Raw genomic sequence first — 18,761 nt, forward strand, 5'->3', positions numbered from 1 at the left:
ACTTTAGGCAGGTACCGGTTTATTCAAATGATCCTCATATTTAAAATGATGTAACTTTGTCCTTGTAAGTCATAAGTGGTCAGTTACCAGTCAGAGAACATATAAGACCTAACCGAATATAAACTTAATGAAATTTCTATTTAAAAAAACAAGTGTATCATCACCACAGAGTTCACGGGGAAACTGTGCGACTCACGACAACGAAGCCAAAATGCTCAACAACCTTTATTGTTGCAGATCCGAAAGGCATAGCTGGAGGCATACAGCAGCAACATGACTATAATGAACCAGAACAGTGCAAAACTGAAGCATCTAAACCACACGAACAACCATGAAGTAGAAATAGGAAACAAAACAAAGCATAAACAAAATGACGACGCTGCATTTACATGTGACACCATCATCCTGGCTTTTTGAACATCGAATCGAAAGAGTTCCCACGATCACCACGTAGTGACGTGTTATTGTGGACCTGTCCGGCCGGAGGCTCCATCCGACATCATCCATGTCAGGAGGTTCGGGTCTGTCCCAGCTGTCATGGGGCGAGAGGCGGGGCACGCCCTGGTGGAACCACAGATTAATATCATGACTTGATCTGTTGCCAGTAGGTATGATTTTGCACTCATATACATGACAGCATTGGGGTGCAGTTATAACAGGCTGCCGAATAAAAACTATCTGCCGTCTCGTCCTTCCATGAATCCGTACCTTGGTACCCGATGTCGCGTGGGGGGGGATGATATCTCCCCCTGACCTGGCGTCCTGGCTCCCCCTTGCCGTAGCATGTGTGTTGTACATAGTTACAGACACCCAGGTGGGACTTGAACTTACACCGCCTGCTCCAGAGGCGTGTAGTCTTATCACTACGCTATCCAGCAGCTCGTGGCTCCCTGTCGGGAAATTGAACCCCCGGTTCAACTGCCAGTGCAGATATGCAGGTACCAAGACTCGGCCTCTTAACAACTGCATTCATCACATTTGAGATGTGTAACACGTTTCATTGTCTTTTAAGCTTTTTGTGGACCAAAGCGACAACTTTTGTTGCGTTGCCACCAGAGTGCGCTGCTGAATAAAACCTCAGTTGATGCATCAACGTGTGAGGAGGAGTACATCAAATATACCAATAGGTGGCGCTCTAAGTGTCCAGGCATGTGTTCAGGACTCAACCAGGAAGTCTAGGCCAGATTGGACTTTGTGTATCTGACTTACAGTAATTTTGTGCTTCATTGTAAAACGTCGAAGTTTGATTACAAACAACAAGCCGCAAACTCTGCGACAAACATCAGGATCAGAAACCAGAGTTTGCTGCAGGTCTGTGAACAGGTTTGTGTCATTTTTGCAAACACATTTTTTAAATATAATTATATTACACAGTAAAGTGTGAAACGTCACACACAGTATCACACTCGAGCTCTTTCGCCTTAGACTGTAACTCACTCTTCCACAGATGCTCGTAGAGGCAGGCTGCAGATGCTTGATTTTAAACACCTGCATTCAAAGATTAAGAGCTTTGGTCCAACACGTGTGTTTGTATAGCGCAGCAGACAAAAACTGAAGGGAGTGCTGGAAAGTTATGTTAACACAAGTCAACAGCAAAGTACAACTGTTCTGATAAGATGTTTTAAAAGTGTAATAATGTTATTTTCTTGTGAAAAATCACAAAATAATATTTTAAATTGTCAGATCTGTCAGCGTCGCATGAGCCCACTAAATAAGCCAAGCAACTTTGTCTTCTTCCAAACAGGAATGCATATTGTAACTACACCCTTGATGTCATTGTTTTCTTCTGATTTTCTGTGTAATTCTGTCACACAAGTACAATGTAAATGTAAAATATTTAGTGGAATCTGGTGAGATGAAATTTACTTGATTGGTTTAGAATCAGCTGATAGAATTGCTCCAAGTATTTAAGTAAATACATGTTTGATGTTTTTATGTTAGTTTAATGAAAAAGATTTCTTCATGAAAAGCAAAAATAGCAAGAAGCTTTCTTCCCGCCTTCCCAGTAACCCTGGTAACACAGTAAACTAGCACTGTGCAGGGTCACCTGGAGGTAAATGAACCATCTTAAATTCTTCTTACTCTTTGGTTTGCATGTTGCTCATTCGGTCACTGAGCTCGTCAAAGTAATTATCAACAAAGCGAAGCATCTGAATGATGGCGCTGAGCAACAAGATGTCACAGTCGGTGTCCACCTCCAACTCCTCGCTGTAATTCTTCACTGGAATGATGCAGGACAACGGCACGCCGAGCCGGGAGCTGACCTCCTGCATCTGTATCACAGTGTACAAGAAAAGGCTCATCCTACCATGTTCAACGTTATTTGTATTTACTAAAAAAGGTTTGTTTTCCCTGTAGAACCATCCTCACCATCTCCTTAATGTAGCCACTCTTGTAAATGTTTCTCACGTCCTCTTTCACCAGTGGGCAGGCTTCATCTACTTTAGTGAGGAGCACCAGCTGAGGAATGCCTGGAAACAAATGAGCAGGAAGCTCATTTCCAAAATGCCACAGATTCTGACACAGTGAGTCCTCACAGTATCATTATAATAGAATCTCATCTCTCTGGTGAGGAGGGAGGATGCACCAGTGTGTGCACTGTGGGTATACGTGTTCATGGTTGTGTGCTTAGTGACAGTTCAGAGGACCTGGAGTCTTTGGATGGGAACGCTCTCATCTGGGGGGGAAAGTGTGACTGAGAGGAATGACCTTCCAGATCTGAACCCAAAGAGTGCTCTGCTTCTATAGACTTCTATACTAATCATAGTTTGTCCATAACAAATACAGGTAAGTTATTCCTACGGTACTTGGCACCAACGTTCCCTCTAATGTTTCATGTGTCTGAGCGAACGCACAAACTCCCTGAGCGGTACCACTGTGAGCGACAGCAGACGTGTGCACTGTGGTCACGCCAGCATCCAATCCATCCAAGTTACATGTTTATTAAAATAATCAAATTACAGCATTTATGTTAGACTACTTTTAATTAACTGCTTTGGCCCACTTACAACGAAAATTAAAAATAAAGTCTTGTTCATGACCTGTGCAGCATGTTAACACTATTATTAACTAACCCCTAACCCTTTATAACAGAGTGTGACTTAAAAATATGCAGGACTCATTTCTACTGGGTGGGAAGATCTGACAAGCCGGAACATGCCCGTTTAATTTATCAAGGTTTGCTCCACAGTCTCAGCGCAGAGCTGCGTTCATCAACAATCGCACATCCGAATATTGGTCTTTTTAAAATCTTGATGTAACTGTGAGACCATTTATTCTCCTCGTTGAAACAAATGGACGGTTTCAACAGAAACAACAAAAACTGAATATTAATCAGGAAAACCTTACATTTATGGAGTTCACATACTAGTATAGACTGCATTTATCTGGTAGTCTGCTAATGTCGAATTTTGGGAAGGCACCATGAGGTTACTTCTGTTTGCTCAGTCCTGTCCCACATTCCATCGTCCCAGTCTTCATGAAACTCATAATACACTCAAAATATAGAGAAATTATGAGTTGCTCGAGAGCTTTACACAATTTAAGAATTTAAAGAATAAATTAAAGATATTAAGTTGCAGCCTGACAGAAATAATGAAGAACATGCTTATAATCAAACCGAGGTCTGAAGAAGTAGCAAGCCCGCAAACAACAGAATAAATGAGCAAATGAAGCTCTGCCAGTCACAGAAATGACCTCCACATCTGGTCTGGGACCTGTGAGCAAGAATATTATTTTTCTGTATTTCATTTCCTTTAAAATTGTTTCGATTTATTAAATTAGATTAAAATGGATGAATGAAAATCTGTTTACTGGAAACAGTTTTGGTGATTTTCAGTGTAAAATATCTGGTTTAGGTTTACAACGAAAGCTATAAAAAGGGTTGAATTTCAATTCAGTCTTGTTTATGTATTTATTATTTAATCTATATTATAAGGTAAAGACTCATCCTATACCTAACTATCCAAGTCAAAGTTTATTTGAAGAAAGCACCATCTCTGCGTGAAAGGGGCGTGTTTATGGCAGAAAGGAGGCGGGACTCCCAGCGGCTGATTGGTGGCTGACAGTCGGCCTGCTGACCTCTGGCTGAAAGTAGCAGCTTTGAGTGGCTGTATCTGTATGTTGTGTTGAGATTCAGAAGGAAAACAGCTGTAATGACGGCACTCGGCTCTACTGACCCATTAAGTTGACCTTTCTGCGGATGGCGTCCAGTTTCTCCTCCAGCCCCGTGGGCATGATGGAGATCTTACAGCTATCAATGACATAAACCACGCAGTGGATCTTGTCTTTGAGTCTAGGAGACTTGTGATAGCCGTGGGCCTCAGGATGCAGAGGAGCTGAAGGGTTGAACTAGAGGAGGAACGGAGACACGGTTAGAGCCGACAGCTGACAAATCTCTGTTTCATACATTCAGTGTCCTGCTGATGTAATGCAGCACCTGATAACAGTCTGGCAGGTGACCTTTGAGGATGCTGTTCAGGTCATCGATGTCAAGCCCCGCCCCTTTGCTCTCCTCCAGCCCCATGGTATCGCACAAGATTATCGGCAGAGGTTTCCCTTCACGCCCGGCTTTCACAGAGTACGAGCGAAACTGTTGGACACAAAGCGATTAGAGCACAGCGCACAGAAAGGGGGCCGCTGAAACCACTCACAATAATCAATCACCTGTGTGGTGAGGCTGGTGGAGGAGGAGCCAGATATGGCCTGGCTGGTGACGTGGCCTCTGAATACAGAGTTGACAGAGTTAAAGAAGCTGGACTTTCCAGCTCCGACTGGTCCGATGAGCAAAACCCGAGCCTGGGTCACAGAGCTGACTGTGGGTTTGTAGCTCTTAATGCTCTCAATCAGCCCCGCCCTCTTCCTGCACAAACGAGGAGATGGAGAACTTTTGCAGCAACTGTAATATGTGTCAGTAAATATAATATCATATCATTGCAGCCAACTGATTAACATATTCCTCCAGCTGTTTGTAGATCAGTGTGCTGTACAAGAGTCAGGACTGTGGCTCCGTCACACTTACTCAGACTCCCACACTATCGTCCTCCATGGCCTCTCAAGTTCAGAGCTTTCTGTTCAAGAGCAAAAACACAGCAGGACATCAGTGCTGCAGTCGCTCACCCGGCTCACGATCCATCACAGAACCGTAAATGTGACCTTGAATGCAGTTTGGGGCAAATGTTTGCAGGTTTCCTTAAAATTCAACTGATACTCTTGAATATTGTGGACAGATCAAAGATGGACCCCACTGCCGTGCAATAAACTCATCAGTATTTTGGTTGGATGAGCTTGTGATGAAATCTATTTTCTTAACCACGTGTTCAATTTAGGGTGGAGGGGGTGGAGGGAATGATTAAAGGCCTGTTAGAGGGCAAGAATATAACGTGTGATACCTGTTATTGTTATTATAACTAAAAGTTATTTTATGTCTGGGATCAATTATGCAGACAGCCGGTAACCTAGTGGACCTACCCTCCACTTGGTAGACTTCACACTCCGTCAGGTTGAGATCATTGCCATGCATCTCTGCAGCAGTGAAGTTGTAATAATTTCCTGGACTGCTGTACGCTACTGGCTTGCTTCCATGGACAAGAACCAGTGCTTCTCCAAAATAAGGTCCAGAGTTTCCGATCATTTTCACTGCATTTCCAGGACCAGTGACGGGATACTTGAGGAGCTGCTCTCCAGTGAAGGTAAAAAGAAAAGCTTTATCATCATTCACAAACCCTCCAGACTGATTAAAGGGTTGTTTGGTGTAGCCTCCAAACACAAAACCAGAGTTGTTGTAGCCCACGGACACAGTGGGAGAGCGGTGGTCACATTGTTGGTGAAATGCTGCACCGGTGAAGCCGTGGACGCTGGCCTTGTACAGCAGCTGCAGCCTGACTCTCCCCAGCTCAGAGCAGATGGCTCTCTGCCTGCTTTTGGTTAGCTTGGCATTCATGATGGAAAAAGGATCTTCTGAGCTGAGTCAGTTATACTGTTTAATCTGTGGAGTCAATGAAAACACATCCACAGTCACTGCATTGAGTCATATTTCCATAATTAAAAACAAAGTGCAGTTTCTTTGCCTCATTCCTTGTAAATAGCACCACAACAGTTCATTTGCCTCAGAGCTATTTAATAATGTCCTTCTTAGGTCTCAGTGTAGTGCACTGAATCAAATTCACACATAAAGACTTTTAATTATCTGCATTTTGTCTTTATCATCAAAATTGTTTGATAATTTCACACTTCAAGAATCCATTTTCTGTTAGTATGTTTCATTATTTTATTTTAAATATATATTTTTGAGACTGTTATTGGTTTTTAATCGAGTTTAAACCAAACCACTCCACTGGCTTTAGCTACATTCTGGACCGTGCTTCCGGAATGCAGTAGCCAGCGAGCTGATTGGAGACCGTAACAGCCAATCAGAATTATTGCATCCAAGTCTGTGATTGGTGGGTTTTGTGGCACACTTCTAAGGGTGTACAGAGAGCTGAGACACACTGAGAGCAGGTCTGCAGATGTCTGTGAGCACAGAGATCTGAGCGAGCGCGGCTGTTATTGTGCGTGGATGTGGATAATAGCAAACAGTGAAATGCATTTCTCTCACGCAGGAATGAATTTTGTTCGCTCAAATTAAACTAAAATAAATTTCTTCTCAAAATGCAACATTTGGCTTGCATTTTTTTTAACGTGCGCTCGGAATAGAGGCACAAAAATACCGCCATGGTTACAGCACGTGTGTCCAGCTCTTATCGGTTCTTTCGATCAAAGTCAGACTAAAGTTTATTTTGCCAAAACTGATCGCTTGCATTTAAACTGCTTTAAATAACTTGTTGGTGTATAATATGTGAAACGCGGCTCAAGTCATCTTGAGCCACAAACAACATTCCTGTAACAAGGTAAAGTTTTTGGCCGTGACTTTAATGTTTCCTTTATTTATCCAGTAAAAGAAAAAACCTCGTTGACATTAAAATGTCTTTTTAAAAAAGGTCACCTGGGCACGAGGACAGCAGAAACACAAATATTACAATGGTCCGGTAAACATACTTTAAGCGGACACAAAGGACCGGATCGGTTATAATGTAGGCACAATAACACAGAGTTATAAAGACGCTTGAAAAACAGGTAATTTGTAAAATTGTATGTATAACCTTTTGTAAACTCTGCTCATTGACCAACGTAAAGATGTTACACATGAAAACACACGGAGACCTTGGAAATCAGTTTTTGGCGCAACACCGGAGCTGAAAAAACAAAAACATCGCTCACTCGTTTCTGTGATGTTGATTCCGAAAGTTCAAATATGTGAAAATACATTTTGCTTTAGTTTGTTAAACAAGCAAATCTGAATGGTCACTTTGGAGAAGATGATCGATTTAGAGAAAGACTGAAAAAAGAAACCAGGCGAACACCACAGTGGCGTCACAGGCACAACCCTGCAGTCTGATTTCCTGACAAGAGTGAACCACACCCAGCTCACTAACTGCACCAAATGTGATTTAACAGATTTATGTGGCATTTTATTATCGAAACGACGTCTCCGTTAGATTAACTTACACTAACGAAACTTTCTTACAGTTCTCTGTTTTTTGTTGTTGTTTTGCAATAAAGAAAAAACAAACAAACATTCAAAATCTTACATGCAAATTTAAAAAACGGCCGCAGCTCTTTCTTACTTCCAGTCTTACCTCCTGGTCCAGACAGATGAGGGAGCGTGAGCAGTTGTCGCAGATGTCGCTGTGGACAGATGTGAAGTACAGATGTGAGAAGCAGTCTGCCGCCGGAAATGAAACTGGAAGCATTTCGCAGACTGTGGGCTTACCGGTGGTTTCTAGTGTTCAAAAGTAGAATGGGAGGCAGAGCCTTCAGCTTTCAGGGGCCTCGTCTCGAAACCAGCTCGTAGTTTGGATTCGATAAACACAAAGACTTCTCTAGTTTAAAGATCAGGGTTAAAGCATTAGGCTGGGTCCGCTGACCCTGAACCCTCCCTTAGTTATGCTTCAGTGGGTCGAGGCTGCGGGGGGATTCCCACAAGTGTTTCTTCTTCACTCACTTTGTGTTTGTTAGGTTAGGTTTGACTTTGTTAGTCAAAGTCAAATTTATTTATACAGCACATTTAAAACAACAACGTTTGACCAAAGGTCTGTACATTTAAGATAATCAAAAGAGATAAAAACAAAGGAAGACATGACGAAATTTAAGAAAAGAAGCATAAAATGAGAAGATTTGAGTAAGAAATAAGGCAGCATATATTTTAAGTCTGTGGAAAGATGTCATGGTTGGTTTGCAAGCTGTTTTGTAATTTCTTTATTTAGAATGACATCTTTCCACAGACTTAAAATATAAACGTACTATCAATTACAACCTAGTGGCAATTTCGGCTTCCTTTTACATCATCTTTATGATTCAATTCTGTCATAATCAATTGAGTCTGATTTTGCTTTTCAAAATGAAAACCCAATATGTGTTGAAACAGCAATTTTCATTTTTAAAACATTCTGAAATAATTGAAAGAGTATATCACATATGGACAAATTCGACGGGCCATTAATTTGAAAGGCGAAATCAGACCAACATGAAATTTACATGGTTTTACTGTCGGGTTGGATACTGCTGATCTAAAGTGGAATTATCCTGTGGAAACAGCATCTTTCAATTTAAGAGCATTTTGAAATCGTTAAACGAGTAGGTCGTCTACGGGCAATTTGAAAATACTTTTATTTTGGAAGGCAAAATCAGAGTGACTTGATATTGATGTGGTAACATCGTGAGGTTGTATACTGTTGATCTAAAGTGGAATTATCCTGTGGAAACAGCAATTTTCACTTTTAGAGCATTTTGAAATCTTTAAAAGAGTAGGTCGTATCTTGGCAATTTGAAAAGTCTTTTATTTTGGAAGGCATAATCAGAATGACTTGATATTGATATGGTAACATCGTGAGGTTGTATACTGTTGACCTAAAGTGAAATTATCCTGTGGAAACAGCAAAATTCTTTTTAAGAACATTTTGAAATCGTTAAAAAAGTAGGCCGTATATGCTCAATTTGAAAGGGCATTTATTTTGGAAGGCATAATCAGAATGACTTGATATTGATATGGTGTCACTGTGGGGCTGTATACTGTTGATCTAAGGTGGAATTACCCTGTGGAAACAGGAATTTTCCATTTTAGAGCATTTTGAAATTGTTCCAGGATCAAGTCAGATATGGGCAGTTTGAAAATGCTTTTATTTTTGAAAGCAAAATCAGAATGACTTGATATTGATATGGTAACATCGTGAGGTTGTATAATGTTGAACTAAAGTGAAATTATCCTGTGGAAACAGCAAAATTCTGTTTAAGAACATTTTGAAATCGTCAAAAAAGTAGGCCGTATATGCTCAATTTGAAAGGGCATTTATTTTGGAAGGCATAATCAGAATGACTTGATATTGATATGGTATCACTGTGGGGCTGTATACTGTTGATCTAAGGTGGAATTACCCTGTGGAAACAGGAAATTTCCTTTTTAGAGCATTTTGAAATCACTGAAAGGTAGGTCAACTATGGACAATTTGAAAAGTCTTTTATTTTGGAAGGCATAATCAGAATGACTTGATATTGATATGGTGTCACTGTGGGGCTGTATACTGTTGATCTAAGGTGGAATTACCCTGTGGAAACAGGAATGTGCCATTTTAGAGCATTTTGAAATTGTTCCAGGAGCAAGTCAGATATGGGCAGTTTGAAAATGCTTTTATTTTTTAAAGCAATATCAGAATGTCTTGATATTGATATGGTAACATCGTGAGGTTGTATACTGTTGATCTGGAGTGGAATTACCCTGTGGAAACAGGAAATTTCCATTTTAAAACATTTTGAAATCACTGAAAGTTAGGTTAATTATGGACAATTTAAAAAGGCTTTTATTTTGGAAGGCATAATCAGAATGACTTGATATTGATATGGTATCACTGTGGGGCTGTATACTGTTGATCTAAGGTGGAATTACCCTGTGGAAACAAGAATTTTTCATTTTAGAGCATTTTGAATCGTTAGAAGATTAAGTCAATTATGGACAATTTCAAAGGGCCATTACTATGAAAGGCAAATTCAGACTGACTTGATATTGATATGGTATCACTGTAAAAAGACTGTGGTTGGAAAGTGTTGATATAAAGTTCAAATAGTATTTGGAAATACGACTTTTGCTTTTAAGAGCATTATTAAGTCATTGAAAGAGTAGTTCAAAAATGAAGATTCACAGGGCTTTTACTTTGAAATCCAAAATAAGATGGCCTTGATAGTGACAGGGCACAATTAGGGTACAAGGCTGTGTCATATAGATCTAACATTAGAATTTGTAAAAAAAAAAAAAAAGCCTAAATTATATGTTATTATGTTCTTAACATATCTGTTAATTCACTCGAAGTTGGCTTTTATTTTGAAATCCGGTTTCCACATCCATTCCCGTAATACTTTGAATACACAGGGAACGTAAAATCAACTGGAGGCTGGCTTGACTGCAAGTCTCGAATTGGAGGCTGGCTTGACACCAGTAATGGGAGGCAGAGCCTTCAGCTTTCAGGGGCCTCGTCTCGAAACCAGCTCGTAGTTTGGATTCGATAAACACAAAGACTTCTCTAGTTTAAAGATCAGGGTTAAAGCATTAGGCTGGGTCCGCTGACCCTGAACCCTCCCTTAGTTATGCTTCAGTGGGTCGAGGCTGCGGGGGGATTCCCACAAGTGTTTCTTCTTCACTCACTTTGTGTTTGTTAGGTTAGGTTTGACTTTGTTAGTCAAAGTCAAATTTATTTATACAGCACATTTAAAACAACAACGTTTGACCAAAGGTCTGTACATTTAAGATAATCAAAAGAGATAAAAACAAAGGAAGACATGACGAAATTTAAGAAAAGAAGCATAAAATGAGAAGATTTGAGTAAGAAATAAGGCAAATAAAAGTAGAACAAACTCATTCTGATTGAAAAGCTGAAAAATAAAAGTGGGTTTTCAGACGGGCTGTGAAAGTGTCCAATGTTGGGGAGGTCCTGAGGTCACAGCAAAGGCTCCGTGCTTTAATCTGGACCTCGGGACAGCTAGGAGCATTTGATCTGCAGACCTCAGTGACCTCAGGAGTGCACCAATTCAAAAGATCAGAAAGGTATGAGGTTGCAGCGCCTTAAAAATGAATAACAAAATCTTAAAATCAATTTGAAAACTAACTGGCAGCCAGTGTGAGGATGCTGGTGCAGGAGATGTGGCCAGTCAGTAACTGTGCTGCAGCGTTTTGGACCAGCTGCAGTCGGCTAACTGATGACAGAGTAAAGACAAAGGTTGAGGAGAGATGAAATGAAGGCATCTCTCAAAGTCTCTGAAACAGAGGAACGGCTTCACTTTTGCAGCTGATTCATCATTGAACAACTTGATGTCCGGGACAAGTTTGTTCAGAAGAGCGCCGGGATTAGTCATCGGTGATGCAGCCATGCAGCTTTGGAATTTCACCACCCAATCAGCAGCTTCCCTTAGTTGTCAGCTATCTGTACTTCTCAGGGGCAGGACTTGACTTGGGTTCCTGCTCTGTGGCACCACACATCTGGAGGTAATGAGCTCCTCTCAACTGCTGTCACTACTGAAGGTGGTGGTTTGTCTTCAGTCAGTGTTAGCGACAGTTTGGAAACACTGACAAAAGGACAGGAGGCGGAGCTGAAGATGTTATGAGCGAGCAGGATGGGCAGGATTAGAAATGAGTACGTCAAAGGAACCGCTCAGGCTGGGCAGGCAGGAGACAAAGTTAGGCTGAGGTGGTTCTGACATGTGACAGGAGGTAAGGTGGATAAGAAGATATGTATTGTGCAGGTACTGGGAGGAAAAGGGGGAAGATCTCAGAGGTTTATGGAGGGAAGAGTGAAGTGGACGTGCAGGGGGTTGGAGGGAAGAGAATCACTTTTATGGACACAGATACGAGTCGTGGTCACTGGCCGGCGATGCGCGACACACTGTTGTTCTACGACGTTTACAAGAAAGGCAATCGGAGAATACCCCATCAGCTCGAACCCCTCCCTCCATCTTTTCTAACATTCACACATTAGTATCTTGCCCAAGGATAAGGCATGCAGACTGGAATCAAACCCCCAACCTTCCAATTATTAACGCCCTGTTCTTCCTCCTGAACTGCAGTCACTCCTAACTCTGTTGACACATTTCTTCTTTCGACTGCTGCCACTGAGGCTCAACACAGCACATCATGAGCGCTCACTGTCCCAGTATGAGTCCCAGTATCCTCCACAGTCCCACCAACATGTCACTGGATCCATGAACTTTCCTCCAGAGCTGAACTGACTGAAACGAACCATTTTTATCATTTTGTGCTTTGTCTTTTGTTCTTTTTTTAATACACTCACCAACAGATTTGTTATGTACACCTGTTAATGCAAGTTTCTACAGCAGGCGTGTCCAACTCCTGCAGGTTTTAGATCTCACCCTGAGTCAACACACACACATTCCCAGGCCTCTGGAGAACATCAGGACATGTTGAGGAGGTCATGTAGCCATTTGAATCAGCTGACACATCTAAACCCTGCAGGACGCCGGCCCTCGAGGCCTGGAGTTGATCTAATGAGTCTATCGGCAGCAAAACAATCGTGATCTCAAACTTGTTTCATTAACATGACCGTGAGGTCACTGTACTCAGACGGCCCTCACGGTCACCAGCAGTCACTGGGATGTGGTGGAACAACAAAAGGGGGTTAAACCTGGAACCGGCTGCACTCTGCATGAACACCGTCACCTGGTTGCACTCCTCTCTGCCTGAAGAATTGCAACATAATATTAATCCTACATTCATGAAAAGATGTAGCATTACTCACAATGTTGAGTAATGAGACTGAGATTTTTCAGCACCTTTCTTTTGTAAAACACACCACAGCACACAGACGGTGTATTTTCTTTTGTTGCTCAAAGCATCAAAACGTAGAAGTAATTATTCTGCAGAAAAATGTTCATCAGGGTTTTATGGATCCATGTTAGTGATGCAGACGTTTAAGGTCGAGCTCAGGCACGGGGATGCATCGTAGAGTCGTGGCCTTCTGAGAACCGCGCTCACTGCCCATATTTATTGTGTATTAAACATATTAACTGAAACTGAAGGCGGAGCTTTAGGAAAAGGGTTGAATCATTTTGAACAAGTGATTTCTCAGAGATGCAGCTGCTGGCTGAGGCTCCAAGCTTTCATTCATGTGCATTTATGGACTTCACAGGTCAAGTAACGCATTGATGAAAGCTTATTATGATTTGGTATTGATCTCTGTGGGATGTACAGTCATGGTCACGCTGCCACCTTGTGGATGTCACAGCACATCACACACAGAACCAGGTAAAGTTTTCATGCATTTCTTTAATATATCAGTTTTTTATATTCACAACAAATACATTAAGCTCTTTCTCTGTATGATACACCCTTAAATATTTTTACACTCAAACATTTGTTTGCCTATGAAAATGTCTTTTAATCTTTGTGACTTTATTTTGAACGTGTTGTACTTTGTTTGTACAGTTGTTGTCTCCATGCCTCCTAGCAAACTGACAGTATTTCCTTTGTACAATATTTACAGGTGAAAAAACCAAACAAATCTAAAGTTTTACATGATAGTACTCGGTTGAAAGGAATTGTTGGGTCTAAGGTGCAGGCAAGGAGTGAGGGAGGGAATGTTTAAGAAGAAAGGAACGTGAAAGTAGAAGAAGGCGGCTAACGGAAAGCGCTGCACGAGACGCAGAGTCCAGTGTTTGCTCCTGCAGGATCTATGAAGCTAGAGCAGATGTACATGGTGTTCCTATAGAAAATAACCATCTCCAAGGAAAACCAACGGCGCACTCTTGAAAAACACGTCAATTTCCTTCCTTGAATTCAATCACGTGAGCCGATCCCAGCTCTGCAGGCGGCAGGAAGGAGGATGTTAACACTGCCTGTGGAAGGCGGCTGTGTGCTCGGTGCGGTGAGGCTAAGCTCAGGTGCTGCATCACTCGGTCTTCATCAGCATCTCCATGGCCCGATGTCTCTGGTGCTTTAAGTCGTGAACTCAGAACTTTTCCATCCAAACTTTGGACAGTTTCACTTCTGTGTGACCGAATAAGACCGTGAGATGCAGCTCCTGTGCATCATGTGAACAAGACGAGTGGAAAGTTGTAAAAAGTCTGATGTTGGGATTTTAGTGCCTCCGTAAGAAATGTGGAAGCGAAGTAACTCTTTAGCTTATGTAACGCGACGCACGAGACTCAAAGGCAACCACTGGACTCTACCCGTCCACGTCTCTGTGCAGCGTGACGAAGCTTCAAACTGATAACTGGAGCATTCAGACGGACCTCGTCCTGCTCTGTGGGTACCCGAGTTTGGTTTCACTGACAGCAGAGCTTCTTCATCATCTTCACGACTCTGTCAGCAGTGATCGCTCTGGTGACACAATCACCTGCACAGGACACTTTAAAGAGTCCTCTGGAGAAAATGGCAGCTGTGGGCAAAGCTTGAGGGAGCCGTGGGTAGCAGCAAAGCCTCCCAGTGACAGGACGATATGTCATTTATTAAAAAGGCCAACATGACCTCTACATTTCATCTGTAAAAGCGGCAGACGGAGGCGGGTAAATAAACGCTTGTTACTGATCGACGATTGGTTCTGGGCTTCTGGAAGTTTTGAGCGCCGGACACTGAATTTGAACCTTTCAATCAAACAGTTTCTCGCTCCGAGATGTGACGCTGGACGACACTGTGCATGCGCAGAGCTGTCAGAAGAATTCTGTAATCCTTGAATTGATGACGTAACTACAACAGACAAATGCTGTGTGCAGCGATGCATCCTGTTCCTGCAGCTTTGGCTGACGTGTTAGCAAACAGCCACGTCCAGGGTAACCAGGCAAGAAAAGCTTTCACTTTTATCAGATCAAGTCTTTCAATTCGTCTGCCGTCACCGGCTCTTCGCTCACGTTTAGTCCGTGCCCGACTTTACTAAAGGCAGCGTCCAGCTAGTCGAAGTGGTGACAACAACGCGGTCTCTCTGTAATAAACTGGGAAACAAACAAAGCCCACGCCTGCAGCCGTACAAAAACAGACAGCAGATCGCGACGCCGACAGCCGGTGGACATTTGTACTCTCGCAGACTCCACGACCCCCTCGGCTGTGTGCCACTCACGTGGAGTAAGACCCCAGCTGTGGGCTGAAGCCTGGCAGGTTCTCTTTTTCTGCAGATACTTTGAATCTAACGTTTGTTGGCTACGTGACAGCGCCGGTTTAGTTCGATTTTCTAAAGCTGATCATCTCACGATGCGGCGACTGAAACAACGTTAAAAATACAAACTCACTGGAAAGGAAGCCATGGAGGTGACGGGGAACGTCCGTTTCCATCATTCGTGATAGAAAGACACACGTGGATGCGAAGACCCGCCCTGTCGGCGCTCGGTCTGACACGTCAACTAGCTGCGCGCTCTCAGTCCACGAGGTGAGGCCAGGAGCCTCGTCAGGGCGGTACGCCGGCAGGTCTGCAGGCTCGTCACGCGGTCCTCGAATGAATATTTACAGTCCTGCACCTGCGGAGGGCAGCTTCACTGGAAGTCTGAGCCATCTGCTCGCTTCTTCAATTACAAACAAAGAAACAAAAACAAAAAGGCGAGTCGCTCGGTCGCTTCAATCCATCAAAGTGCAAATATGAGTCACATGACGAAAACAAGGGTTGTAAAAAAAAAAAATAAAAGCCTGAAAATAAACCCATAAAAAAGTCACATAAATAAGTCAGTATGTGCAGGCCTGCCTGTACAGGAAGAAGGCAAACAAAGAGCAGAACAGATCTAAACCTGGAATAACATGAAAGTACAGAGAATGTAAAAGGCAGGATTAAAGGACATTTCCAGAACTGTCAAAGCCGCAGAACTCTTGATCAACAGCCGGTAACACGTCTGTGTAAGTGCAACGTTGAAGCTTTGTGGTCCCACAGGAAGAGAAGAAAGCAACGCCACAACGTGCACGCAGTGTGAAAATCAATCTGTGAAAACGATGAGAAGCAAAGAAACCCCACGAGCAGGTCCAGCTGAAACCTTCAGCTGTCTGTGACCTGATGTTACCTTGGAGACAATCATTTCTGCTGCTTGTCACATGACCACAATATCCTTTGAAAGGGGGAAAGCTTTTAAAGTGGAGAACATGGTTGAGGTGCAGATCTTTTGCTGTCCTGCCATTAAACCCAGAGAGAGCCTCGCTGGCAGAGAGCAGCTGCCATGTTGGAGACAAACTCCATAAACACCGAAAACAAAAGACGGCTAAAAGATCCAAGACAGAAAGTATTCCCAGCAGCTGCTAGCTAAAATGGAAAACACAAATGGAAAAAATACAAACAGATTTCTCTTTCAAGTCATCGTCCTTCAGAATCCTTCTCCTCCAGCCCATCCCAGGGAAGCGCCAACGCCTTCCAGCAGCTGACGGCGTGAAGCCTCCTCTCGGTCCGCAGGCCCGTTCTCTGCTCAGCAGCACGGCTAACGCCCAGCTCCTCCTCACCGGCACAACAGCGACCGGACAACTCGCATCCAAAGCTCTCCTTTAAATGGTTTTCCTCTGTGGGTCAACTTGGATCCATCAGGCAAGGCGATTACTTCCACGTCTTCCTCAAAGCGGTTTGGTACGGATATCTTTGTCTTCGCTTTGTTGTTGTTCCGTCGTTCCTGATTAGTTTGTGTGTGTTGCTGCCGTCTGCCCAATGGACGGCTTCTTGTTAGTGAGGCTGCCTTCTTCGAGGTGACGGAGGAAGAAAACGGCGCATTGGTTTTTTCCTTTTTCTTTTTTTTCCCAGTAATGAATGAATCCACCGCAGGGACACAAGACTGTTGAGGAGTGACGAGGGATGGACTGCTGGTATCTGCCGCCATTTATTTAAATGCTGAAAACTCCCCTGAAAAGATAAAGAAACAAAGACAGACGGTGTGTGGACAGCAGTGTCAAGTTTCAGGTGGAAATATGAAGTTAGCGCGTTTCCAGTGAAGTTTACTTTATGAAACAACACTCATCCAGTGACAAAGGCCCGATACAAGTGTGGGAAATATAAGGACTACTGCACCGATGCAAGTACCAAAGTACCACGAGCGAGGGCCTCAAGAAAACCTTCTATTCTTTTTATTTGTTTTTATGCACAAATCTGAGAATATCCAACAACTTTAACACTTAAAGGGAAAATAACTCCTGACACTCTGTCACACAAATAACAACACCTGATCTGGTCTTTAAGTCTGACGTCACTAGCTGTGTCTGGGTCTAAACTCCGCTGCAGGTCCCAAAGTCAAACGATCACTATGGCATCACTGAGAGTTGAAAAACTGTCTAAAGTCTTTCATCTTTAATAAAATGATCAGCGTTCTGCTCTACCAGGTGTAACAACTGAGTTTAACATCCAGGCATCCATGAAAACAGAATTTATGACATTTAACAGAGTTAGAAGTTAGAAGCTAGCGAGCTAACTCCCTGCTATCTAAATATAATATAGCATGTCCTGACTGTGGGGTTTTGGAAACAAATTCAAACGTACAGCTCTGCTATCACTTCCAGCATAAATGAAGACAGAAAACTAAACAGCAGTGATGTTTGTAGGGTTACTGAAGTTGGGCTAGCTGCTATATAATGATGTGCTACGTGACCGCTAGCGACACAGCTATGTTAGCATAATATAAACAAGCTAACTTTTTTTCCACTCGATAAAAGTTAACGTGAGTGTTCTCGGTGGTCAGGAACAAATGTAATCGCATGGCAGGATGCTGTAAAAGGACCAAACTTCAGCCAGGAGAACAACTGAGATAATCCATCCACAATCTGTTAAATGTAATAAATTCTGTTTTCATGGATGCCTGGATGTTAAACTTAATTGTTACACCTGGTAAAGCAGCAACGCTGATCATTTTATTACAGATGGAAGAATTTAGACAGTTTTTAACTCTCAGTGATGCCGCAGTGTTCGTTTAACTTTGGGACCTGAAGATAATGGAGTTTAGGACCCAGATTCCTCTGCGAGGTTCCTGACTACAGTAGCTGTAACGCTCCAACAATCCATCAGGCGCTGCGGCTTCGTAGCTACCAAAGTCGTACTAAAACATTTTGACAGATTTTTGAGCGCCGTGTACCTCATAAAATCGGTTCGAGGTCAGTAAACACAACCAGAATTCATACATAAGGCGCACATTCGATTTTTGAGAAATTAAAGGATTTTAAGTGCACCTCATAGTGCCGAGAATACGGTAAGTGGAAATTCAGTTCCAAGAAATATTCTGCAAGCCAACACACTGAAAGATGAGATGTGATGCACTAAGCATGGTTTGGGGATAAGGCACATTCATTAGAGGTAGTTATGGTGTATGTGATGAAAAAGCTACACTACCACTTCCTGTTACTGTCAGCTCCAGATTTCGCCGCTCCAGATGCTGAGAAGCGATGTTCCCAAGAAAAATAACTCACCGTAACCGCCGGCCTGGATGGGGGTTTTAGGTGAGGCGCAGGCATACAAACTGAAGTCCTCTGTCTGAAAACCAGCTCGGTTTAACGAAGGCTCCGAGGCGCTGCGGTGGATTTTGGGTAACGAGCGAGCCAGCAGCTCAATGGATGCCAAAATCTGAAGAAATACACAACAAAGCCACAGGGGTTGTTAGTTAGGATCGTATGATCACCATTCCCTCCTACATCAGCTCAGCTGCTTTCTGTGGTTGCAGCTGCTTGCTGAGGCCATCGGTGGCAACGCAACAACTGTCAGAAAGAAGGAAGTAAAGAAATCCAA

The 18,761-nt window shown here is 42.8% G+C and overlaps 2 protein-coding genes across 10 annotated transcripts in view; both read right to left on the reverse strand.

The window, feature by feature from the left end:
• Nucleotides 1-207: 207 nt before the first annotated feature.
• LOC113009109 (interferon-induced protein 44-like) lies at nt 208-7,915 on the reverse strand. Of its 8 annotated transcripts, none has more exons than XM_080292109.1 (10): nt 7,811-7,915; nt 7,677-7,725; nt 5,470-5,986; nt 5,021-5,069; nt 4,666-4,897; nt 4,439-4,591; nt 4,179-4,350; nt 2,371-2,471; nt 2,083-2,273; nt 208-561 (listed from the first exon to the last, which is right to left on the reverse strand). In XM_080292109.1, exons 3-10 carry the CDS (start codon nt 5,939-5,941, stop codon nt 462-464), a joined length of 1,470 nt encoding a protein of 489 aa, XP_080148235.1. In that variant the 5' UTR covers nt 5,942-5,986; nt 7,677-7,725; nt 7,811-7,915; the 3' UTR covers nt 208-461. The 8 variants fall into 8 exon arrangements, with proteins under 8 accessions (XP_080148235.1, XP_080148238.1, XP_026003008.1 ...); XM_080292112.1 differs by having other exon boundaries at nt 7,665-7,725; nt 7,811-7,883; XM_026147223.2 differs by having other exon boundaries at nt 4,666-4,861; nt 7,677-7,811.
• A 5,428-nt stretch (nt 7,916-13,343) lies between these two features.
• braf (B-Raf proto-oncogene, serine/threonine kinase) overlaps nt 13,344-18,761 on the reverse strand; it is a 31,196-nt gene continuing 25,778 nt past the window's right edge. For both annotated transcript variants that reach the window (XM_026146377.2, XM_026146376.2), the window contains 2 exons: nt 18,446-18,599; nt 13,344-16,895 (listed from right to left, as the gene is read on the reverse strand). In XM_026146377.2, the coding sequence (XP_026002162.1) occupies nt 16,873-16,895; nt 18,446-18,599 (177 nt within the window). In that variant the 3' untranslated portion in view covers nt 13,344-16,872. The remainder of the gene's footprint in view (nt 16,896-18,445; nt 18,600-18,761) is intronic.

The sequence above is a fragment of the Astatotilapia calliptera genome, chromosome 17 (assembly GCF_964374335.1).
Source record: "Astatotilapia calliptera chromosome 17, fAstCal68.1, whole genome shotgun sequence".
Lineage (NCBI taxonomy): Eukaryota > Metazoa > Chordata > Actinopteri > Cichliformes > Cichlidae > Astatotilapia > Astatotilapia calliptera.